Here is a 27,464-nt window from a genome sequence, read left to right as displayed (position 1 = left end):
TTGGGTTGTAAGTTCCTGGAGAGCAAGATCTATGTTATCACCATCTTTTTACCCTCAGCACTTCATTGTTTATGGAAATTAATTGAATTCTAAGAAAGAATATTTTTATCATCTACCATCTAAATTTTCCATGTAAGTTTGGAAACAGATTGGGAAAAGGTATTATTTCATCTTAACTATATATCCTTAGAGACATTTAAGGAATTTTAAACTGATAATTTGATTCAACATGGTAGCAAAACTATGTTGCTCTTTAGACAAAGGGTCTTTTTTCTAATCTGTTTGGTTTCCTGTATGCCATAGAAGACATAAAAATATTTGTACTCATCACTTTTAGTGATTTCTAAATAAATCAATTGCAATTTTTTGACAATCTATTATGTAATGAAAATAACTTCTATTCAGCTTCTGTTTATTCAGGTTAATGGGAGGAAAGAGGAACCTCTAAGTAGAACTTTCTCAAAGACATAGAATATGCCAATTAGGGACCAATTTTTAGCATTTCAATTTAACCTGCTGGGTAAATAGTGGTTATTTGTAAATGGAGGCTCGATTAAAGGTGGGTACAAACTAATACTTATGTAAATTATTCTGAAGACTCCACAGGATACCAGACTAATAGGAAGCCATATGCAGTAAGAAACATAAACATCATTAAGAATAGAGCAGCCATTTGTTATCCTTTATGCCAATGGACCTTAATTCTCCTCCCTCTCCCTAACATATTCACATCAAAAGAGATCTTCTGTTAATTCAATAGTCTTCCACAATAGTCTTGAAGTAATTCAATAATTTTATAATACCCTGAGATTCTATGTGATATAGTGTTATGAACCTTGGGTTTGCATTAGAGAGTTTGGGCTTGATTTTGGCTCTACTGCTTTATTATTTTCTGAGGACCTAACCTTTTAGATTCCCTATAATTCTAAACCCTAAAATGCAATGAATTATGTGGGAAGATTTGGCAATTGAAATGAATGGAGTTTGAGTTTTGCTAAATTTCCTTTTGGCAACTCTCTAAAGGACATCTAAAGTAAAGAAATGGTCCACACTTGGATTACTGACAAAAAATAAAGTCTAGGAAACGCCATAAGTGAGTCATTGCGGGAACTTTGTACTAATATGTTCCTAAAAATAATTGTATTTGGTAAAGAGAATAACAATGGAAACCATGCCTTTTCCTCTTTGCCACCAATTTAATTCACTGGCCAAAATGGCAAACAACAACCAGGAGAATTGGGAATTGTAATAATTGATCAGTTTGCCAAGATAGCTGGCCTGCTGCCAATTGATAGATGTCAGAAGATGACAAGAGGTGAAGATAGTGTAATATGCCTTGTGGGTGAAATCCAATGGAATTTGCTTTCTGAGTTGGAGCCTTCTTCATCATTTCTCCCTCATCAAAGTATAACTGTGTGTACATGTATGCATATTATTGTCTACTTGTCTTCCTCTGCTAGAGGAGAAGGAGCTGATCTAGAGGGCATGTTCCATTCGGAATACTGGGAAATCAGGACAGCCTATTCTTCCTGTTCAGCATGAGAAGGTGCTGTGCAGGCTTAGAGAATTCAGACTACAATATTATTTTAATTATACAGGAGAACAGCAGCCCACCATATAATTCTTAGAGTACTATTTAGGGAAGGCTTCACTTCAGTGTATACAAAGAACACTACTTATCCTGGCCATTAGAGTGTTGGGTCAGGACAAAACATCAATTGGATAGTTATCTCCTTATTGAACTGAAATTCATTATTTCACAAGATTTTTTAAAAAAGGTATATTAATTCTTTACACAGTTTGCAAAGAAGGGGGTAATAGATTAGTAGCTTGAATACTAATCTTGTAGTCAGCCGTTCAAGTTCTAAGTCTAGCATTTATGATTTGTGTGACCTGCAAACATTCCAACTCCTTTAATCTCTTTTTCCTCTTCTATTAAACAAGGATAATGACAATTGAAGACTTACTGCTGTTACAAGGTTGTTGTGAGGAATGAACTTAAAATTGGTAAGCTGTTATTCATAATTTTCCATATATCTGTTTTTTTTTTAGCTGTTCCATCACATCCTTATGGAATAACACTGCTCAATTGTGATGGCCAGTCAATGACTCTTGGCTGGAAGGTGCCAAAATTCAGTGGAGGATCACCAATCCTTGGATATTACATAGACAAACGGGAAGCACATCATCATAATTGGCATGAAGTCAACTCTTCTCCAATCAAAGAAAGGATCTTTACAGTTCGTATCTCTTTAATTTTTCCCTTCTGTCAGTCTAAAAAACATTTTTGTCTTTCTTGTTTTTGGCAATCATTTAATGGCAGATATTTCAGAATACAGTGAAATTAATGTGACACATGGAGCAGTTAAGTCATCCCCCCCAATTTGTGGAATTATGGAACCAAATGATAATACTTTAACATTGTAAAAGATCATCTTGTTTTGAGGAAATTGAGACCCAAAGATACCATACAATAAATTAGTACCAGAGTCAATAATGGAAGTCAAGCCAATGTTCTTTTAACCAAACCAAGCAGGCTATTCCATGGTTCAGATCCTACTGGTCACTGACATTTTCTTAAGCCTCTCCTGTTGTAATATAGACTACAAGAGAGTCATTTAATATCAAAATCTTTTCACCTTGTTTTTGTAAATTGTCTGTCCTGAGTATCCTCATAGAAAGTACCACTTGGGTTAATTTTTTAAGTCACAGAGATTAGGAATCATGGATTATAGAACTGAAAGGTAAGGAGGCAGTAATAGAAAAGGGTTATCTCAATTTGGAATAAGAATATTTGTCTGAGTTATGGTTCTGTTCTTTATTACTTGTTTGATTTTGAGTAAGACTTTTAGTATTTCTAGTTCTGGCTAATAGTTTCTTTATCTATAATCTGAAAGGTATACTGTGTTTTTAAGGTCCCTTTCAGGTCAAAATCTTAAAATCCTGAATGTGACTTGACCCACATTTTGTAATTTTTGTAAGTTTGTGATGTACCTGGGATTACAATTCAAGTCTTTTTATTCCCAACTCTTTCTTTGATGCATGTAGGCAAAAAGACTATTATTTTGTATGTTCTATCAATACTTTCTCTAAATTGGCAGCCTACCTTATCAGTAAGATTAGGTAATTATTTGTAGCATTTGGCAAATAAGCACTCTGTTTTCCATTGACTTGTTATACAATCTAAAATCCCATGTTGCTTTTTTCCAAATTCTTCTCAAAATAGGTGGAGAACTTAACGGAACAGGCATTTTATGAATTCAAAATTGCTGCCACCAATTTGGCAGGCATAGGACAACCATCTGATCCCAGTGAACACTTTAAGTGTGAAGCTTGGACAATGCCAGAGCCTGGTAAGAGAGTTCTGTCACTTATGAGATTTATGAGTATTGATATTGTCTTTAAAATCTGTGAAGTCCACATAAACATAAACAGTTCCTCAATGATACTAGAACTGTATCTTGATGCTTATTTATCCTATAAGCTTAATTTTATAGAATTTTTTTAGCATCAAAATAATCAAACCTGATTTCCAGTGCTAAAAGTACTTATCAATGGAAGAAACTTTAAAGTCTATTATCCTCATTTTTGAGATTAAAAAATTGAGGTCACCAGTAGTTAAATGATTGTTCCAAGGCAGTACATATAGTAAGTGGCAGAATTAAGTTTTGGATATTAGGATTTAGATATGAAAAGGACCTTACTAATTTCTAGTTCAACTTACTCATTTTTCATATGAGCAAAGAAAAGTCCAGGCCAGCAACAGGATTTGCCTTATTATAAATCTAGTACATGATAGCACTGAAGTTTTAAATATCAACTGTCTGATTCTACCTTCAGTTTTCTTTTTTATTACAATATATTTTCTCTTTCAAAATTCATGGCTTCATGAGTGTGAATATTTCGTCCACCAATGTTTAAATAGATGGATTTCCTAAGTTTCTGTGGTCAGAGTAATTTATTAGTAATTTCTCTCCCCTTTCCCCTTTCTGGTAATGAATTTGTCACAATTCACTACTGGACTCGACCTGGGGCCTTTTCATCTTATTACAATGTGCCAGAAATTGTACTTTGCTGGCATAGCTTAATTGAACCTGAGTCACTTAGACTTAGAAGAAGTTCTTTGTGAAATACATTATTTATTAGAAGATTTAATGAATTTTTAAAAAAAAATATATAAGAATTTTAAAGTTGGGGAGGTGAAATAAGATACAGATAAGATTTCTAGAGAGAATTGTATTTAAATCCTTTCTCACATACTTATTGACCATATGAGTCTGGACAATTCTTTTAACCTCTATTGGCCCCAGTTCTCTTATATGTAAAGTTGAGATAATAAAACTTGTACTTCTCTCACAAGGTTATAAGAAATCGGCTTTGTAAAAAAAATTAAAATTATTTTAAATTTTCCTTTGCTACTGTTACAATTTAGATATCCTGCTAATTCAAAATTATCAATTAAAAATTAAATTGACTGATGAGGGATGAGACATTTTGAATGGAAGAATCCTATAGTGCTATGTATTTTTTTTTAAGCATAACTTAAACAAGACTAAACATGATGGTCTTTAGCTTTGACAGTATTGACTAAAGGTCTGAGTGTTGAACATTGCATATATATTCAAAGTCTTATTCTTATGCCTCATTATAACATGTAGGTGTACTGGGTTTTCCAGAACTATAACATATAACAATTCAGGCTGAGTTCTAGTAGATCTTGTCATGCTAAAGAGGCTTTAAGCACAGATATAGGATAAAGCTGAGCTTACTTTCTATACAGCTAAGCACAGAGACCTTGCTAAGTACAGAAAGGATGATTATTAGCAAATTGCTATTAGGTGATAAATTTTTTGCATGTAGAAACCAAACAAAAAAACCCTCAAAATGTCTACCATCAATTTGTGGTCTATTTCTACTTTTAAAGGGGATGGTGTTAGAATGATGGTTAATGTGATAAGTGAATTTGATAGAGGACTATTGGGCTATAAAAACATGAGAAAATGGATGATTGTAAAAAGAAGTGGAAAAACATGTATGAAATGATTTAAAGTGAAGTAAACAGAACTAGCAGAACAATTTATACCATAGTGTCAATATTATGAAAATGAATAATTTTAGGAAATTTTAGAAGCTGATGAAGAATGAAGTGAGCAGAACTAGAAGAACAATTCATACAGTAACATGAGTACTATAAAACAATTTTAAAGTTATAAAAATGACCAATGAAATGATTATTCATGATTCCAAAGGACCAGTGATGAAATTTGATCTTCAACAGAGAAGTAACAGTTCTAAAATGTGGAATGCTATATAATCATGTATACAGTCATTTAGGGCATTTATTTGCTTGTCTATTCATGTTTTTTTACAAGGAATTTTCTTTTTTTTTTTTTTCCAAAGGGCTAAGGGAGGGAGAAAAATAGTTTTCTGTTTACTAAAAAAGAGTAGAGAGTTGTGCATATGAGGTTCTACAGAATTGGAATGTTGTATATACTTTCGGATAAAGTCATTGTATTATTAATTATACTTATTTGCTTTACTTGGTTACAAGAGACCTTGTATGAAGTGGGGGATAATATGTAAAATTTTGTAATGTATAAGCAAGAACATTAATAAAACTTTTAAAAAAATTTAAATGTAACAGAAGGTACTAAGTATTCCAAAGTATGAAGATTGTCTATAAATATTACTCTAGATAAATTTGAGATCTTTATTCAATTAATAAGAATACTGTTGGAAGAAAAAATTGATAATCTCATGATAAACAAAACTAGAAGACAAAAAGAAACTAGAACTAAATAGGGCAGAGGTTCTCCTCAAAGAAGCTCAAAAAGTGGTAGAGAAAGTTGGCCAAATTGTCTGCTCAGAGACAACATGAAATATTTCTTTGAACACTTGATTATTTTATCATTTGACAATTAGAAATAAAAGTATTAAGTGGAGGAATCCTATGAAGAAACTGTAAAATCCTTCAAATCAAGTCATGCATTTTTTGAGGAAAGCACTGTATTTTGAACAGAGTGATAGATTTGGAATCAGGAAGACCCATCTAGTTCAAATTCTGCTTTTGACACTTATCTATGGACTCTGGGTAACTTCATTGTCTGTAAAAAAAAAAAAAAAAGGATAACAATATCTGAAATGCCTACATTATAGCAGTGTCATGAAACTCAAAAGGACTGATTCATGTAAAGAGATTTGAAAACTCTAAAATGTTTTGTTAAAGTCAGTTAATATAATCTGATACTTGGAATCTTCAGTGTAAGAGTGGGTAAAAAGATAAGTGGTAAAAAGTCTAGTATAGGTATGGCCTGCATTTAAAAAAATAAAAGAAGTCTAAAAGTGCTAGGAAAAGTGAGCAGTATTCTGGCAGAAATCACATTTAGAGCATACTACAGTACCTAGTCAGATAAGCTTCAACAAAAATACTAAAATTACTCTAAAAGGATATATTATAAGCAAATAGAATCACATATATTTATATAGGGGAAGAGTTCACAACTAAACAAGAAATAGAGAGGGTTATACAAGATAAAATGGATAATTTTGATTATGTGTCATTAAAAAAGTATTTCACAGACAAATCCAATGTAATAACCATTGGAAGGGAAACATATAATTGGAAAGAAATTATTTGCAAAATTTTTCTTTGATACAACTTTTAAATCAAATACAGAGAAAGAACTGGTTAAAATTTGTATAATGGAAAGTCATTTCCTAAAAGATAAATGGTCAAATGATAGGAAAAGGAAGAAATATGAAGTATTAACAATTATATGAAAAATGCTCTAAATGACTAAAAGTCTGAGAAATGAAAATTAAAGAAAATTTGACATTCTACAAAAATAAGAAAATTATAAATGCTTGAGAGGTTGCAGGGAAAGAGGAACTGTAGTGTACTCTTAGTGAATTTAATCATGGGTATTCCACAAGCATCTCTCTTGGGTCCTCTTTTCTTCTTTCTTTATACTATTTCACTTGGTGATCTCATTAGTTCCTATAGTTTTAATTATCATCTCTTTGCTAAAGATTCTCACATGTATTTGTTAAACCCTAACCTTTTTCCCAACCTGCACTCTCATGCCTCCAATTGCCTATTAGACATATCAAACTAGATATCCTGTAGACACCTTAAACCTGATGCATCCAAAACTAAAGTCATTGCATTTCCTTATTACTGTTCAGGGTATCATAATTCTTTATCACCCAAGTTCTAATTCTAGTTCAAGAAGAGTGGCTGTCTATCTCAAACACACTCTAAGGAAATCTTTGTTGGCACTGACACACTCTGCAAAGCATTGAACAATCTTTTCACAATCTATCTAAGGAAAGAGATGGTGTCAAAAGAATGGAAAAATAAGATGCTGGATTACTGACACAAAAGACAAGAAAGAGAACAATTGACTTGTATATTTATCTATCTTCTCATCTTTTCCAGATATTTATGATAATGCATGTTTATTTTGATAAAAACATGAAAAGCAGAAAGTTTTATTCAATAGGTCACAGTTTTACAATATGACAACTAACTGAAAAGTGCAGAAAATAATAGATTTTATTTTATTTATTTCTTGAGCGAATTAAAAAAAAAGATTATTTTGTAGGAAAAATCATAGCATTTAAGGATCTTTTCTCAAAGGGATCTTTCATGCATATATTAAGATTATACAAAATATCTAGATAAATGTAACTATAGAGAAAACTGATTAATGACCATTTGAATATTGTTGAATGAGGCAAAAATAGAGATATACAATCAATTAAAGTTTGCAGGAGGGCAGCTGGGTAGCACAATGACTACAGTGATATTCCTGGAATGAAGAAGACTCATCTTCCTAATTTCAAAAGTAGTATCAGAAATATACTAGCTATGTGGCCCTGAGCAAATCCCTTAACCCTGTTTGTTTCAGTTTCATCTAAAAAAGGAGTTGGAAAAGCAAATCACAAACCACTCTGGTAACTTAGTAAAGAAAACCCCAAATGGAGTCACTGAGAGATTGAACACTAGTAAAATGATTGAACAACAAGAACAACTAAATATTTATGTCATGGAGGCTGACTAGAGCAATGTCCAAATAGAAACAGTATTTCCTACCCATGGCAAAGTCTTTCAGACTCTTATTTGTAGATATTGTGCTTTTTCATTAAAGCAAAGGATATTTTGGGACCTATTAAATGAAATCCATGGATATTATAAAGAAAAAACTTCAACAGACCATGCAGGAAATCAAAAAGCAAAATGTATGAAAATATATTATCATCCAGATATAACCAGTAGTTGGGCATGTTCAATCTATTTAATAAATGTATCAGCATATATTTCTATCTAGACAATGAGTTGGTTCCAGAATTGAATACAGAAAAAAGCATTTTTTTACATTTTGAAAAGTTTGTAACATTTTAATATTTCCAAAATGTGCCCCATTGTAGAGACCCATTTATTAAAATGCAAATGTTCTCCAAATTATAGCTTGCAGTTATAAGTATTAGAAATCCACAAACTGAGAAATTAAAGTTACTACTGATCCAAAGAAAATTTGATGCAACAATAATGAATCATATTTCCTATTTGATATATGTATAAGAAGTGTCACAATTAGGGGAAATATACAGTTGGAAAAATTCATTGTGAAAACAAGAATTACTACGTAAAGAGGTAGGATGCTATGCTGTTGCCTGGAGAATATAAAGTAATGGAGAAAGACCTGCAAAATTCTGGACAGTAGATGGTACAAGAAGTAGCGTGCCTACTAGAGTCCAGATTTAAGCACAAATTCAGCCTTAGACACTTAGTAGCTATGTGATCCTAGGTAAGACATTTAAGTCTTTTTGCCTCAGTTTCCTCAACTGTAAAATAAGTTGGAGAAGGAAATGAGAAGCCACTCCAATATCTTTGCCAAGAAAATCTCAAATAGAGTGAGACATTGCTGAAACAATTGAAGAGCAACTCCAGAATTTGGGAAGGAACTTTCTTGGAGAACACACACAGAAATATGAACAAAAATCACACATTATAAGATTGCAATTTGTACCCATGGAAGGAGTAGCCACATGAATAATATCCCTTAAGTATAGGGTATCTATTGTCATGTTGATGGACATTTAGATGGACATTTAGACTGTGCAGTAGATAGACTATAGGATTTAGCATTAAGAGGAGCTGAGCTCAAATGTGACTAGTAAGGTCTAACTAGATATTTGACCCTGGGCATATTATTTAACCTTTGTTTGCCTTTGTTTCCTCCTCTGTAAAAGGGGAAATCATACCTTTTTTCCTTTACTTGTAGGATTGTTTTAAGGATAAAATGAGAATATTTGTAAAGTGTTTTGCAAAATTTAAAGTGCTTTGTAAATGCTATTATTATTATTATTATTTTTAAATATTGCCAGATGGGAAATAAAGATAAGTCATTGATATAATCAATTCATGTAAAAAAGTCAGTTAAAGTAATTTTGTATTGGGTTGCTTTATTGGATGGAAATATCATTTGTTTCTGAGCTAGAAAATCTGATTTATAATCTCACTGACTAAAATTTTAGATGAGTCATTTTATCTCTTCTGTTCCCAGTGATTAAATGAGTGGGTTGGAATAAATAATCTTTAAAATAAGTGGTTGCTACTCTGATTGCTGAGCTTGGAATCAGGAACACTTGAGTTCAAATCCTGTCTTAAACACTTGCTAGTTGTTTATGTCTTATTCAAGTATGTGTCTTGTGCAAATCACCTGACTACTCTTTTCCTCAATTTCTTTTTCTATTAAGTAGGGATAATAATTGCATTTACCTCTCAAGACACCATAAAGAGCAAATGAACTAATATATTTAAAGTGCTAAAGTTGTTATTATGTTAGTGGTTAAGTCTCCAAGTCAAGTTAATATTGAACTGGTTAATGTACTAAGTAGTTCCACGTTTAAGGATGTATGATTTCATTGACACTGCTTCTATTCAAGTCATACTTTCAGCTTCTTTACTTCTTAATTAATGATCTTCACTTATTGCCATGGTCAAAAACTTCATTACCTAGTCACCCTCTTTGAACTTCAAGGAACTGGTAATCAAATGACAGATATATTATATCCCTGGAGTTGTACTCCAAAGTTTTTCAGCTTATAGGATCCATTAAAGCATGTACACTATTTGAATAGCCCTTGAGAATATCACACTGAGATACTGGAATTCTTATTCTAATTTAGAAAACAAATAGAAGAGAGTTTAAAAAAAAACTATCAGTTCTAGGCTAGCTTTCAGTCCTATGGACTGATTACATTACTCTCACTTTGTAGTTACCTGATTTAGTGAAATTAATTTTTGCCTCATTAAAAATCTAATGAAAGAGCTATATGAGTTTAAGCCTCTTTGAAAGTTGTCTTAGAAATAACAACTCAAAGAGCAAAATGTGATTTAATTTTGATGAGCAATAAGAGAGAGAGGAGTAAGAGGACCAATCATTTAAGAAGAAAGCATTACCAATACACAGCATATGTGCTTCTTTGGGATCTACATAATGTTAAAAAAAATAATTTAGAAGAAGAACTTGGAATATTAGGTAGACTCCCTACAGAGAATTTTTGAGAATATTTAAAATAGTCATGTTAGGTGAATGGGGATAGAGGGAATACTCACATCATTGAGGTGATAAATTTACCAAAATATAAGAGAATAAGCAAAAATTCTACACTTCTATGCATGGATATATATCAGATTTAACTTGTCATATGCATTTGTCATTATTTTGATGTTGGAAATCAACCAATGAGAATTTTAATGTATCAATGGAAAGAGGGAAAGGTCTGACACAGGTGACCACATTCTTTGAATGATTTTTCAGTGAGACAGAAATATTTCCTTATGGGTAGGAAACATTGCACATTTTTTTCTCCACATATTTCCTGAATGAGATACTTATATGAAATTTTTTGTGAACAACATGAAATAATGAATTATTTCCAGGGAAATCAACTCTCCCCTCAGTGACTATTACACAATAATAAGCTAGATTTCCCTTTTACCCCTCTCAGGAGATAGATTCTCACAGATATCAGTGCCTACGCTTGCTCTAGAACTTCAGGGGATTCAAGATGTCATCAGAGTTGGCTATCCCTGTCACGATGGAAAATACAAAACTTCTACACTTTACCTTGCTTGTTTCTTATTGTTGTCTTTCAATAATATTCCATACCACTTCTACTTAACCTGCTGGGATCCATCCTCTTGTTCTTTTAATATTTCACAGATACTGTTGTAGCACTTGGTCTATCCTTTTGATATCACTATTTGCATTACTAGACTACTTAATACTTTTTTCTTTTCATATTGTCCAAACAATCCTGTAGAAATTCCATGTAAATTTAAAAAAAATAATATGGTGTTGATTAGAAGGAGGGACAGCTACACATACCTTTTAGTAAATGAATAATAGCTTAATGGGTATGAGATTTATTCGTCTAAAACTCTCATTTTGATTTTCTTTTTAGAATGATTTCATTCATTTTTATAACTGATTATTTCAGGCCCTGCCTATGACTTGACATTCTGTGAGGTCAGGGATACATCTCTTGTTATGCTATGGAAAGAACCTGTGTACAGTGGGAACAGTCCTATTACAGGGTATTTTGTGGATTATAAAGAAGAAGGTTCTGAAGAATGGATTACTGTCAATGAGTCTACAACTAAAAATCGTTACTTAAAGGTATTTATTAGTGAGCCTTGAAATTTTATTTCATGTCTGACAAATAAATTAGCTCCTGGTCCCCAAAATAAAATTACTCAAAGAATTATTTCTGATGAGTTATTCCTGTCCAAGAGATGAATTATTTCCCTTTAGGCAAGTTAAGAACTACTGAATATTTCTTGTTAAAATCCAAGACTTGTACATCCACATGTTACAAACATATGGCTTTTCATAATGATTTTTGAAATTGTGATATACTCCCTCACTTCAATCTGTGACTTTACTTGATATGAGTTGTATATTTATGTAGATAAACTCAAGGATATGTATGTATACATATATATGTATATTTGTATATAAGCTTTGTAGATCATGTTTCCTTGCTATACAATGGAAGTTTATTAAATTAATGAATGAATCAATGAATGAATGAAAGGAAGAATAAGTGAGTTCATAGATGGATGAATGAATAGATAAGTGGCTGTATAAATGAGCATAATCATATGAATAGCTGGATGGATAGATGATTTAGTGAATTGATAGATAAATTAATAGAAGCTATAATAAATGCCTGGATGAATACAAATATCTATATGTATATATAGATATCAATATCTTTATCTTTATCTTTATATCTATATCTAAATCTATCTATCCATTCTGTCTAATTCTAGGGAGCAGGCGCAGAAGCAGAAGTAGATGCAGGAGCAGGAGTAAATTGATTATGTTTAACTATAGCAGGTTAAGTTTTTATGTTAACTCTTCAATTTCTGGTTTTCTTCAGATTTCACATAATTTCTTTAAGATGTAAGATTCATTATTCAGGATTCATGTGTCTTTGTTTGGAGACAGTCTTATTTTAAAACTTTTTTTTTCTATGCTTTGATTCAGACATACTTTTATTAACTGTTCATACTTACAAAAAAGGTAAATTACTTTTTACTTAAATATATAGATAACACATATGTTGCATTATTTTCAAGGTCACTGATCTTCATCAGGGTAAGACCTATGTCTTCCAAGTTAGAGCAGTAAATGCAAGTGGTGTTGGAAAACCCTCTGACACCTCTGAAGCCGTGCTTGTAGAAGCTAGACCAGGTATGAATTTAAATATTTATATACTGTTGAACTGTTCGAATTCTTTTAAAAATATTGTTTTGTGAAGAAATGCACTTTGTTTTTTTTTCTTTTTATTGTAATTTAATTTATTTATTTAATATTTCCCTCAGTTACATTCAAAACAATTTTTTATATTTGTTTCTAAAACTTTTGAGTTCCAGATTCTCTCTTATCTCCACCCCAACCCCCATTAAGAAACCATATGTGAAGTTATGCAAAACATTTCCAAAAAAGTTATGTTGTGAAAGAAAACATAGATCTATCCTCAAAAAACAACCCTCAAGAAAAATGAAGTAAAAAAGGAAATAGATTTATTCATGTAGTCTTGATTTTCTGAATTGAAATCTATACTGAGGGAGCAGCTAGTTTGTGCAGTGAATAGAACACCAGCACTGAAGTCAGGAGGGCTTGAGTTCAAATCTGGCCTCAGATATTTAACACTTTCTAGCTGTGTGACCCTGGGCAAGTCACTTAACCCCAATTAGATCAGGGGAAAAATATCTATACTGAGGTAAATGCAATCCTTAATGCAGAAATGTTGATAGCTTAGTCACTTCAAAGAAAAAATAATGAACAGTGTTCTAGGATGAACATATGCATGCTCTTTCTATGTGTGTGTATATACATATATTTATATATATATATACATATATAAATATAAATAAATAAATATATATATATATATATTATAGGCAGCTAGGTCATGCAGTGAATAGAACATTGATTGGACTTGGATTCAGGAAGACTCATTTTTATGAGTTCAAATCCAGCCTCAGGCACAGACTAGCTGCGTAACCCTAGGCAAGTCACTTAACCCTGTTTTTCTTAGTTTTGTCACCTGAAAAATGAGCTGGAGAAGGAAATGTAAACCATTCATTATCATCACCAAGAAAACACCAAAATGGAATCATGGAAAATTGATCATGACTAAATGATCCAATAACGATAACAACCATTTGTAAATATTATGCTAAGCAAGACAACTCATGTGTCCCTGGAGTTTTTTCTTCCAAAAGGTGGAAAACCCATATAAATGAATTCTTGTCTGCAAGTCAGATGGAAAGCTCTAGTGTTCCTTATATTGCAATGCCAAAGCACATGGGAATACATGGTTTTTAATAGCATTTTTACTGATAAAGCCATACTTGTTTTTCTTTTGATAGGATTTTGGCAGCAAAATCTTGTTTGCTGTTGTAAAATTCATCTTTGAAAGCATCTCTAGCATTTGTGTAGCAAAGTTTTTTACTCTCTAGTTATATTAGTTGTTGTAACTATCTTCCTCCTCATACTTTACTTAGTTTGACATCTAACAGCTTTTTAATACAGTAATCACATAATAATTTGCTTTTGTAGTCTGCCATTTTCTTATCTTCCCCCTCCAAACTTAAATCCTTGAGAGTAGTCTACATTGACAACACTTTAAAATCTTTCAGCAGTATAGAGACATCAGACCTTAGCAGCTAGCTTGCAGGAATGATTAGTTAAAATAGGAAGCTATCTGATGTCATGCTGAATAAGCTCCTCTCACATAATGGTCTCCTACTTGCTGCTTTCTTTACATTTTGCCCTTGAAGAGAGTGACAAATACCCCTAGCTTATCTAAGGGTATTCTTTATGACTCATACTGCAGGTGGGGTTTTTGGTATTTGCTCCAAGTATCAAAAATTTTAAGTATTTCTTAAGAGAAACCATGTCTAAGGTAAATTTTGTGTCTTCCCCAAAATCTTTCATGATGCATTATTGGTATTCAATAAATGTTCATTGGACAAATGTTTGAATGAATCTATCAGAGCAATTCTATTCAAATGTTAAATTAAAAATTCAGATTCAATATAAAATTAGAACACAGTAAAACACCACCACCATAGTTTTAAAGACTATCTTTAAGATGCTTGAAAAATATTTTTGTTTTTCAGGAACTAAAGAAATAAGTGCAGGTGTAGATGAAGATGGTAACATCTATCTAAGTTTTGATTGTCCAGAGGTTACAGATGCATCTCATTTCACTTGGTGTAAATCTTATGAAGAGATTGCTGATCCAGAGAAGTTTAATATAGAGACTGAAGGAGATCAGTAAGTCCTGAAAATGTATTTTGTTTTTAAATATATAAAAAATGTTCTAACAATATTATACATTACTATTTTTTTTCCTTTTTTAGCTCCAAACTCTACTTTAAAAATCCAGAAAAATCAGACATTGGGACCTATTCTGTTTCAGTTAGTGATACTGATGGCATTTCATCTAGTTTTGTAATGGATGAAGAAGGTAAGTGCTATGGCATATATGTGAGTCTTTTTAGTATTAAAGTTATAGCATTGCCAAAGATTGGCTTTGGAAAAGAGAAGTACATGAAGTTTAGAAGAAAAGAAATTAAAAAAAAAGGCTTCTTCAAATAGCTGGCTCTGAAATTAGCATTTTGCAAAATCTGAGTTATACATGGGCCAGCTAGGTAGTATGATGGAGAGAGCACTTGGCTTGGAATCAGGATGATTTGAATTCAAATATGGCCTCAAATACTTGCTGTGTGACTCTGAGCAAATTACTTTAACTATTTCCTTCAGTTTCCTTCACTGTAAAATGGGAATAATAATAGCATCTACCTTCCAGGATTATTATGAGAATCAAATTTAGTAATATTTGTAAAATGCTTAGCACAGTTTATGGAACTTAATTCAGTGCTTAATAAATGTTTCCTTTCTTGCTGCACTAAACTTTCTTTTGATGTGACTTAAATTTATGGATAAAAGTCAATGTCCTAAATTTAAACTAGAATTATATTAGTGTGTGTTCAGATTGTGACAAATCAACTCAAAAGGCATAATTTTCAACACCAAAAATAGTCTGATAATGTTAATATTTTACTACTTTTGTTATATTCTCAGAGAGGTTGCATAGCATAGCATAATGGCTAGTAAGACTGCCCTTGCAGTTAGGAGGATGTGAGATGAAGTCTTTTCCTAATACAAACTAGTTATGTGAAGGTGAGTAAATCCCTCAGTCTCAGATCTAGAAACTACCTTTCTCCCTAGACCATCTCACCTTTCCTGTCCTCTCTCCCAGTCATTTAGTCATAAGACAAAAGAGCAGAAGGGTCCTTAGAGATCATCTGGTCATCTAGTCTAATTGCTTCACTTTATAGTTCAGGACACGGAGGCCCAGAGAAATTAGATAGTTTTCTGCCATTAATAGTATGGATTATAGTATATTCTAATTAAAAAAAAAGTATCACAATGATAAATGTTATTTGTGAGAAGCATTCTGATGGAATAGAGCTTGTCTCAGACTTCTAATCTGAAAACCTAGACTGAAATAAATAGATCATTTAAGGTTTGCATGTTAGCATTTAGGTGGCTTAGTGAATGGAATAGTGAATAGAGAATAGGAATCAGAAGGATTCATTTCCCTGAGTTAAAATCTGGCCTTAGACACTTAGTAGCTATATGGCCCTGGGCAAGTCACTTAACCATGTATGCCTCAGTTTCCTCATCTGTAAAAGGAGTTAGAGAAAGAAATAGAAAACTGCTTTAATATCCTTGCCAAGAAAAACCCAAATGGGGTCATGAAGAGTCAGATATGACTGAAAAAAAAAAAAACTGATTAACAACAACAAAATTGTCTATACTGATGCAGGCTAAAATCCCTCCATGTTTTAGCAATCTTCACAAATTTGCATGTGACCATCCATCTAATAATAAATGTAGTATTTCTTAAAAACTTTCTCAGAGCTTTCTCCAGGCTTTCTCAAAGCCATTCAAAAAACAAAACAAAACAAAACAAAAAAAAAACCTGGATGTGCCAGTTTATTACTTCTTGAGAAGTCGTGATCCTCATCCATGTCAGGAGTGTCAGGATTAACATCTAGATCTTCCACTCTAAGTCTTATGCTCTTTCCATAATACCATATATATTTTATATCTTCAATGACTGTTTTTCATATGTATATTAAATATTCTGCTTTGTCCTAACATACTGTATTAGTTACACTATGTAGTGATTGAGGAAGTAGGAGTCTGAGTTTTCTACCAGCTTGAGGTTGCATTTGGTAAAAATTCCACTTTAAACTATTTGCTAACTTTACACTTCTAATATAGTTTAGAAAATTTTTTCTTTCTCTCTACAAGTGGAATTTTGCTGATATGAATTATCTGTTGCATTTCAGTCAGACTTTTAAGTTATAATTTCAATGATCTCTCTTAGATTCCTTGAAAATGTCTGAGTTCATTGGACAAAATCGATTAAAAACTCAAAATTTTTCTTAATTTCAGAGCTTGAACACCTGATGGCACTCAGCAATGAAATAAAGAATCCCAGTAAGTAAGCCTATAAACTTCAAATCTAATATATAGTCATAAATGGAATAAGATCATGTATATTACAGTGGGAAGATCTCTAAGGAACAACTCTGGGAAACCAATGGCCTCATTTTTATTGTCCTTGCTCACTAGCTTATAATCTATTCATTTAAAACAAATATTAGCTTATACTGTAGCTTGTAGGAATATTTGTCATTCAAGGAGTCTTTTGAAATCTGGGTTTAGTATGGGCCATGCTTAATCCTGGTGGGATGTCTATCAAATGAAATCCTTTTTGTATTAAATATATATAGAAAACTAGATTATGTTCACACACATAAGTCACGCAGCATGAGGCTTTAAAAGCAACAGGCTAAACTATAGTTTGATTTTTTTTCTAGTTTTCATAATCCAATTCAATACTCCAGGGTTTTGCATTCTCCAAAAACTTAATAACCAGAATTGATATTTTCCTACAAAATGCAGCTATTCTTTCTCACAAGGATTCATGCATTATTGACTTGTGATTTCTTTTCTTCCGGTAGCAATTCCTTTGAAATCAGAACTAGCTTATGAGATTTTTGATAAGGGCCAGGTTCGTTTCTGGCTCCAGGCTGAGCACTTATCACCGGATGCCAGCTACAGATTCATTATTAATGACAGAGAAGTTTCTGACAGCGAGGTAAGGTCACATATGGGCATTTTGGGTTTTTGGCCAGGGCTAGGATTCACAGTGGTAGGGCAGTTGTTTATGTCAGTGAATAATTTTTGAGATACCAGATTTGGGGGTGGTAGAAGTTGGTAAAATGAATTAAAACTTCTCATAAGAGTGTGGGTTCAGTTTAGATAAAAAAAATAACAAAAATTATAATTTGATTATATTATGAGTTGTAAAGCGTTTGAAAATTATTTGAACTTCTTAATATTCCATTCATGCAGGTATCCTAGTTTTATGTATTACATAACTAGAACTCAGAGAAATTAATTGACTTCTTTAAAGTCACAATTTCTAAGTGGCAGATCTGAGATTCAAACTCAGATCTAATTTCTTTCTATCACACAGAATCTCCAAAATTTTGGAGTTGATAGGGAACTCAGAAGTCAGCTAATTCAATGAACATCTGAATACAATTTCTTTCTACTACTCTAAAAATAGGTGTTTTACCTGATGACTACCAGTGAAGTGGAACCTCATCTACCTCCTGAGTCATTCTGTTAGCCTCTTTGATAATTCTAATTGTTGAGTTTCTCTCCCCCTGCCTTTTTTTTAAGTCAAAATTTGACTCTTTGTATGTACCAGTCCTTATTCTAGTTGTGCCCCCTGGGGCCAAAAATAAGAAGATTGATACTTTCCCTTCATGTCAATATGCTAGAATCTTAAATACAACTGTTATCAGTCTACCTCACCCTAACTTCCCACCCTTAAAACTCTTTCCCAAGCTAAACATTGCCAATTCCTTCAACTTGTCTATATAGGATAAGGTCTTAAGGTTACTTCTTACCATATGGTGAGGTGATACTTTTAATCTTATGTCCTTCCTACAATAAATTGAGTGACATGCTTGGGGTGTAGTCTGACCAGAAACTTTGCATAATACTGCATGCTAAAACTGGGTTAATTCCTCTGTGTTTAATATCATGATATATTGTTTATTAATACTGATCTTGCCATCCCAGGAGCACCTCTACAATGTTTTTTTTTTTTTTTTTAACAATCTTTCAGAAATAAGAAATACTTTAAAAGCTAGATCTATTTAAGTTTGAAAATACCAAGTGATGTTTTATAATCTTTATAGGGAAAAAAAATTCAGATTGAATTTGGTTTTGTGAAAGGATACATATTTTTTGGTGAAAAATTATTTTTCCCCAAATGTCTTTGTCTATCCTTAATAATGGTATCAATTCTGCCCAATTAGCTTATCATTATTGTTGACTTCCTTCCAACAGAATCTTTCCTAATAGGAGGGACATTGTAGATATTGGTCCCTATAAATTCCTTTATTATTTAGGTTTGCTATTACAGATAGAAGATTTATGTTGAAATGATGAGAAGGAATGCTAAAAGTACACCTTTTCTTTTCCTGCAAGACAAGGCTTTAATTTTTGCTGTAATTCAGTCTTTAATTTTTAAGTTGGAAAATAATATTACTACATGTAGTCTATAAAGAGATACCTATCATCTTTGGATAATAGCTAGCATTTTATGGAGTGCTTCAAGATTTGCAAAACAATTTTATATGTTGTGTCATTTGAGCCTCACAACAAGTCTGTAAAATAGATGTTATTATTAGCCCCATTTAATAGATAAAGAAAATGAGCCTGACGGGGGCACCCAGCTAGTAGCTAGCTACTATTAATATATGACTTTTAAGTTTACCAAAAACTTTATATATATATAAAATCTTGTTTAATTCTCACAGCAACATTTTATAGGTTCTCACAGCAAGAAAATTCATGTCTTTCTGAATCCAATTTCAGCATTGTATACCTTATGCCACTCGTCTTTAAATAGGATAGAGTCATAAAGTGGCAAGGGGCATCAGAAATCAAAGAATCACAGAATGTAAGAATTAGAAGCAATCTTTAAAATAAACCTAATCAAACCTACACATACTAGAAAGAATGTTTTCTTTAACATATATTAAAAAAGGATGTTATCTAGTCTGTACTTGAAAAATTTCAGGAAAGAGAAAATTAACTCTCAAAGCAGCCTATTATAGTTTTGAACACATTAATTTTTAGGAAATTTTTTCCTGAAATCAATTCTTGATTAATCTCTTTGCATCTTCCAGCCATTGTTCAACATTTTCCCCTATTCCTTCAAACATTGTAACATAGCTATCATGGCTTCTTTGATTTTCCTTCTTTTTAGGCTAATCACTCTCAATTTCTCTAACTAATCCTGATATGATATAGACTTAAGACTCTTTACCATCTTCTTGATTTTTTTCAAGCTTATAAACATCCTTCTTAAACTATGGCTCTAGAACTAAAAAAGGATGGATACAAAAAATAACCTTCACAAGAATAAGAGGCATGGATAGATAGTAATTTATCTGGAAATTATATTCAATATGAGGATTGAGGAAGGCAGAGTACAGTGAGATTATAACCTTTCTATTCCTGAAAAAGGTCTCTCTTTTAGAGTACCTGAAGATTACATTAACCTTTTTGGATGATCTTGCTAATTTTTATTAAGCTTGCAGTGAGCCAAGGTCCCTAGGTTCTTTTCAATCAAATTTCTGTCTACTATGCTTTATTAGTATCTGTGAAACTGATTTTTTTTGCTTCCAACTCTAAGTTTACAATTTTATATATGGAATTTCATTTTATTATATTCAATCCAATGCTTATCTAGTTCACATCTATCTATCTTCTTTATCAGAATAGTACAAGATAGTCGATCAAATATTCTGCTAAAATCTAAACAAATTGTATCTATAGCATTCCCCTCAGTTTTCACTTTAGTAAGCCTGTAAAAGGAAATACCATGAAACATCCTCTTGATGAAACCATGCAGGCTTTCTGAAATTATTGCTACTATATTTTCAGCAAATATCTTTTTTATGATCTATTCTAGAAAATTCCCAGAGATCTTCTTCCTATAGTTTTTAGATTGTTTTCTTCTCTTTTTTGAAAAGAAATTCATTTGTTCTTTTTCAATATGGTAGCTTTCCTAATTTCCATAATAATTTAGATATCACACATAGTGATTCATTAGCCACATATCAACAATTATTTTAGTACCTGAAGATTCAGTTCATCTCAGTAAAGTGATTTAAATTCATAAACAGCAATCAGATTTTTTTTTACTGTATCTTTACTTAACTTGGGTATGATCTTGGTAATTGTGCTTATTCTCTCATTTTTAGCTTACAAGTTGTTCTCCATTAGCAAAGATTTTTTAAAAATCAAAATAAAAATCGAATGTATCTTTCTTCTATTGTCAATTATCTATCATTTATCTATCTACCTATCTAATCTATTCTATATCATCTACCCCAAGTTAAGATTATAACTCTTTAAATCTTTCTTTCTTTTTTTTTCAACACATCTTTTCTTTTAATAGGTAGGATATTTTGATTCTACAAAGATAACTGGCTACTCAGGATCACACAACTGGCAGATCTAGGATTGAACTTTAAGTCTTTTGACTTTAAATTCAGTGGTCTTAAAATCATTAATTTGGAGTCAGGTTTTAGAGACCACATAATGCATCTTATCATATTACAGATGAGAAACTAAGTCCAGAATAGGTTAAATGAATAATGACAGCTAGCAATTTTCTGAGGAAGATTTTAACTAGGTCTTTGATTCTAATATTTTATTCATCATCATACCCTTGTTATCCTTACCATCATTCCATACTCCTGCCATATAGAACTAAATGGAACATACTTCATCTCTGGTTGAAGCACAGTTGGGTTATCAGGACCCTTCTTCATGGTTTAGACTGTGAAGTAGAAATGATTCTAATACAGAACTCTTGAAAAAATATAAATTTTATGATTTACCTTATTTAGCAAGTTCCCAAACAATGGAATCAGAATTGTTTGGGTTCAAGTCTGTCTCATAAAAACTGTGGGATTCTCTGGAAGTCATCTAAATCTTAGTGTTCCAGGAAACTCTCTAAAATGATTAAGATTCAGAAAAGGTACTGCTGTGCTTAGATGGATGCAATTTCCTCATTGGGAGCTCTCTATATTGACAAAATTATAGGTCCATTTTAAGAAAAAAAAAGGTAAAGTCCTTTCAGGAATGGAAATCTTATATTTAAAGTCTAGTTAATGCCTCCCAAAAGAAACACACTTCTTTGTAGAAGAACTGTATCCCTGAGGAAGTGAGGGCTTTCTAGGTCACCTTTGGTTTCTTTCTATTATTTAGAAGCATAATACTAACTAATAATGAAAAAAAAAGTCTTGGAAATGGAGTAAAAGAATCTTAGTTCAAATTCTTTTTTTACCATCTATTTTATTTTTAAAAATTATTATGCAATACTATATTTAACTAAGTGTCCTTGTATAGTTTTACTCTCTCTGGGCCTCAGTTACCTTATTTGTAAAATAATTGAGTTGGACTAAATCATTTCTGAATTTCATCCTAGCTCTAAACCCTATGCAACTTAACCTAATTTAACATTATTTACATAATACTATTTGATTAACATTTTCCCTATTTGCCCTTAAAACTGATGTCACAGCTACACAGCTAATTTTCCAAAGTGCAGTTGTCCTATTTCACTTTTTTAATTAGTAACTCACAGGTGACTTTTACATTTGAAGATTGATGCTATTTTGTGAAAGTCACATAAAAACTTGTATTTATGGCACCCATAAAATCATTGAACTTTATCTTGCTGCATATTGGCAATAGAGAGCAGCCTAATTATTTTCTAAAACTGAACCAGACACTGCAGTGTAGTTGCTGAATACATTTCAATAAACTATTGTGCTGTTGAAAATTTTGTTTGATTCTTGTTGCCAGTTAGAGTTATATATTTTTCTTTCTTGAACCTAAATGGAATAAGGTACTATGGTTGCTTTCTTAAGGATGCTTGAAATAGGCTTAATAGAACATAAATAGGAACAATTCAATTTCTAAGTTTTGAAAATTTTACCCTTGTTCAAAATCCCAAATTATAAAGGCCCAAAAGAATCAAGCACTGGGGAAAGACATTAAAGTAAACAATCATTACTTCTCTCATATCCCATCCTTTTCCTGGCTTTCTCTGCATCTTGATAAACAAAGTTCATTTCCGGAGCTGAGTCATCTAATTGTCTCTCTTGATAACTATCTCATTTTTCATACTCCCTCTTAAATATTCACGACATCAACCTTCCCATCACCTGCACATCTTTGAACCTTGTTCCTATTTTCTAGTTATCCCAATCTCATTTTCATTTTTCTGAGATAGAAAAAGCTAAGTAATCTCACACAAATACATAATGTGTGAATTGCATTCATATTTGATAATAAGGTAATTTAAGTTTGAAGAATGGTTTTCCAGCTTTACAGGAAATCAAACCTCAAAAGGACTTCATATTATTAAAAAAAATCCCAAAACAGAAATTTATATTTGATTAAGCTCCACATAGTAATTAGTCTCAAACAATACTCTTTGGACCATAATACTGGGGATCAGAAGAACCTTGTTTATCCAACTAGAGGGCAGTCTCTGCTCTGTAATCAGTTATCAAACATTCTTTAATGTGAGCTTGAGGCAGAGATTTCTACTCCTAGTTAGAGACACTTTCCATTCCCTCAGAATAATTTTGTTTTATTTGCCTTTATTTATGTATGTACTTGTGGGGTCGCTCATAGAAAGGAAGGTCTTTGAGTGAAAGAAGAGTCTTTGTAATTAAGAAACCTGGAACAATACCTTGTGCAGCTAATAAAAGCTAACATTCATATACTATAATGGCCATGCTAGCAACCAGGACACCCCAGAATAAGCCGGAGTCAGGATAAGCAAAAGTCCTTAATCTTTATTCTTGGTCTTAGACTCAGGATTGAACAGAATGGAAGCAGAATCTCCCCAACTGCCTTCTTCCTCTAATACCTCTGAGAGTGTGTACCTGGCTAGTCTTACTCCACCCCCTAGTCTCTCCTACAATAAGGACCATTTTCCAAGCATATGCCCATAGAGTACTGTCCAATCAGAAGTTAGCCTTAAGCGCTCAGCAGTCCTGACCTTAGTGCATTGATTCCATAGTTTCAGCCCAGTACAATATACAGCCTTAAGGTTTGCAAAATGCTCTTTGTTTTCTATTTTGAGCTTCAAAACCGAGGAGATACTATTATTATGCCCACTTTACAGATAATGAAACTGAATTTGAAAAAAATGACTTGCCCAGAATCACAGAACTAGTAAATATCTGAGGCAGAATTTAGATTTTTCTTACTCTTTTTCCTACAGTCTGTCCATAATATCACTTAGTTGCATCTTGTGGTAGGCATTTAATAAATGTTTATGAATTCAACTGAATAGACTGTGTGGTATTTCTAAGTGTTAGAGATCAGAGAAAAGAGGAAATAATTGAGCTTTAAAGAATGGAGAGAATGAAAAAAGGATGGTTTTGTAGTCAAGATGAAGATGTGTGAAGACAGAAATAGGAATAATCATAATATAAGCTAAGCTTAAATACAGTTTAATGTGACAGGAGAATATTGGGACATAAGATTGGATAGAAAAAATAAAAATTACACTATGGTTTTAAGAATAAGTCAGAGAAGTTTAGATTTGTTCAGGGGTTGAGGGGGACATAAATGAATTCAATTCAAGATTGCTATTGTGAAAATACTGACATTTTACCGGTATCATTACTGAATTGACATTGAAATGAAAGTATAAATATGTAAAAATGTCCTTTGCTGACTGTTGTTGTAGCAGAGAAGTCAGGCAGAATTCATGATCCAAACTGCCCTCTTTCAGAAAATATCCCAGTTTAACAAATTGTGTGTTCCACGTAACATCCCCTTTCCATTTTCACAAATAAAATATTCTCTAAAGATATTCTTTTCAAGCATTTGGATCTGACAACTTTGAATGAAAATTTGTATTTCTTGTTTACTACTGGAGTAGCCAAAATATTTTGTAAGACTAAGTTCAGTCTTTTATAACAGCCTATTAGGTTCAATAGATTATGCAACTTTTTGATGTAGAAGTGTGTGTGTGTGTGTGTGTGTGTGTGTGTGTATCTATATATTCATAGATATATAGTTACATTGTACAGTTCTAAATTTTTTCTCCTGCTTTTAGACTCACAGAATTAAGTGTGATAAATCAACTGGCATCATTGAGATGGTAATGGATCGATTTACTATTGAAAATGAAGGCACCTACACTGTGCAGATCCATGATGGAAAAGCCAAAAATCAATCTTCATTAGTTCTTATTGGAGATGGTATGACACATCCATTATTAACATATGGTCATAAAAGGCACTTTAGAACAAATATACTTAAATAGCTAAATGACTAAATTTTTTTCCATCTTTTTATCCCTATGCTGAATTTTTAGCATTTAAGGCTGTCCTGGAAGAGGCTGAATTCCAAAGAAAAGAATTTCTCAGGAAACAAGGTAAATAGTTCAACTGAGTGTTCCCTAAAAGACCCAAATTAATTTGAGTGTCCTATTCAAGGTAAGACCTATATAATGCAGTGTAGTTCTAAATAAAAACCATGTAAATGATCTGATTTTCTTAATAAGAATTGCATGTTTTTAGAGGACCATACTTACCTTTAGCAAGGAGAGGATTAAATGGCTTCACATTACAGAGTCCTAGTCCTCAAATTTGTTATTCATTTTTACTATTTCTTTTCTTTCACCGCTCCCACCTAATTAATCTTAAAGTTATATCTTTCTGTCTTTGAAATATTTTTTTAAAAATTCATCTCTTACTTTAATCTACCACTGCCACCACCCTAATGCAGACCTAAGCCACCTCATGCCTATATTATTTCAAAAGTTTCCTAACTTGTCTCTTTAATTGCAATTTCTCTTCCTTCTTGCTACCCTAATCATTACTACCAGATTAATTTCTCTAAAAATGATTATTCTGGTAATTTCCTTTCTTCAGACAAAATAAAGTACCAGCTTATCAGACTATGTTTTAAAGCCCTCCCCAATGTGTTTCATTTTTATCTTTGTATTTTTGAAGCCTAATATAATTCCTAGCATATAGTATATATATATATATATATGTGTGTGTGTGTATGTATCAAGCACTTATTAAACATTTACTATATACAGAGCACTGTGCTCTGGATGAGAATTCAGCCCCTGGATGAGGGTTGGGAACATAAATTTTAGCTAAAACACAGTTCCTACCTAATTGGGTTTGCAATTTATGAAAGAGGAGGAGCTGGGGAAAATTAATATAATGTTACTTATAAAAAGGACCCTTTAAAGGAAGATAGAGGGCATCAGGAAAGCTCTCCAGCAGAGGTGACTTTTGAAAGATGACTTTGGGCATTAAAAAAATGTGTAGAAATCCCAAATGGGAGGGGAGGAAAATATTTCCAATTAAGGGAACAGAGGAAAGAAAAAGAAGACATTTTTTTTATGTTGCTCTTCAACATAAAATTTCTACTCCTTTTTTGCTTTCTGAACTCATGTTTGTTCCTTTGTGAAAAGATTGCCTTTATCATTATGGAGAAAGAAGCCTTCACTCCTCGTTATCTATCCACTTAAATCCTATGTATTCCTTAAAGTCTTCTTTCAGCCCTACATTTTCTATGTAGCATTGCTTTATCATTCTAGTTCTCTGTTGTCACTTTCTTTTTTGAACTTCTCTGCCACTTTTTGCTGTTCTACTTATGGATTTATGGAAATTTATACTACCTTCCATTGTTAGTTCATGATTCTTCAATATGCCTGATGCCTTCCCAATGGGATATAAGTTCCCTCCCTCTGGGCAGGGATCATATGCATTTGTGAATTTTTCTGTTTTTGTTTTTCTTTTTGGAAGCTTATCTTAGATTTCTTATAAACCTTCCATAATACTGAATATAGTGCTGACCACATAATGGTCCCTAAGCACTGAATTGGCTGAAGTGAATTGGCTGTTGAGTAGTTACTTTGAATAAAATAAGATTCTACAACAAGGCTGATATTATAGCCACTTCCAGGAAAATGTTATTTTGCAGATAGACTGGCTTACCTTCAAACATCCAGATGTTACCTGAACAAGTTTACTGTACTTATTAGAAAATATTTCTAAAGTTTGACAAAATCACAGAATTTCAGAGTGAGAAGCAAGCATAAGAATTTTCATTAGATGATTTTAAAAAGCAATGAAAGTCATTTTTATTGGATATAAATTTGTTTATTTTATTTAGTTCAAGTCAGTCAATCAGCTCTTTTTTTTCAGAAGTCAAAATAGATATGTGGATAATATTGTTTAATCTTATTTGACCCAGATGATGATTTTTATCAGAATTTCCTTTCAATGCAGATCAATCAAAAGTCAAGGTTTTTAATTTTCAAAAGATATACATGGATAATTTTTCAACATTAACCCTTCCAAAACCTTGTGTTTCAATTTCCTCCCCTTTCCCCCACTCCCTTCAAGTAGATAGTAAGTAATCCAATATATGTTAAACAATGTAAACATATATCTTAAATCCAATATATGCATGCATATTTATACAATTATTTTGCTGTACAAGAAAAACAAAATCAAAAAGGAAAATAAATGAGAAAGAAAATAAAATGTAAGCAAATAATAACAAAGGTGAAAATGCTATATTGTGATCTACACTCAGTTCCCATAGTTTTCTCTCTGGGTGTATGTAGATGGCTCTCTTCATCACAAGATCATTAGAACTGGTCTGAATCATCTCATATAGTATTAAATATAATCCAGTTGTTCCTTTAAA

General features: G+C 32.2%; 1 protein-coding gene across 1 annotated transcript in view; it reads left to right on the top strand.

Annotated features, from left to right (window-relative positions):
- Nucleotides 1-27,464, top strand: part of MYOM2 (myomesin 2) — a 152,338-nt gene that overhangs the window by 91,060 nt on the left and 33,814 nt on the right. Inside the window, exons 18-27 of the mRNA XM_003757920.2 lie at nt 2,053-2,240; nt 3,227-3,353; nt 11,512-11,690; nt 12,656-12,770; nt 14,708-14,864; nt 14,951-15,057; nt 17,058-17,102; nt 17,630-17,766; nt 24,844-24,988; nt 25,105-25,164. Coding sequence (XP_003757968.1) covers nt 2,053-2,240; nt 3,227-3,353; nt 11,512-11,690; nt 12,656-12,770; nt 14,708-14,864; nt 14,951-15,057; nt 17,058-17,102; nt 17,630-17,766; nt 24,844-24,988; nt 25,105-25,164 — 1,260 coding nt within the window. The remainder of the gene's footprint in view (nt 1-2,052; nt 2,241-3,226; nt 3,354-11,511; nt 11,691-12,655; nt 12,771-14,707; nt 14,865-14,950; nt 15,058-17,057; nt 17,103-17,629; nt 17,767-24,843; nt 24,989-25,104; nt 25,165-27,464) is intronic.

The sequence above is a fragment of the Sarcophilus harrisii genome, chromosome 2 (assembly GCF_902635505.1).
Source record: "Sarcophilus harrisii chromosome 2, mSarHar1.11, whole genome shotgun sequence".
NCBI classification, from domain to species: Eukaryota; Metazoa; Chordata; class Mammalia; order Dasyuromorphia; family Dasyuridae; genus Sarcophilus; species Sarcophilus harrisii.
The sequence above is the reverse complement of the archived record's forward strand: the minus strand, read 5'-3'. Positions and strand labels throughout refer to the sequence as shown.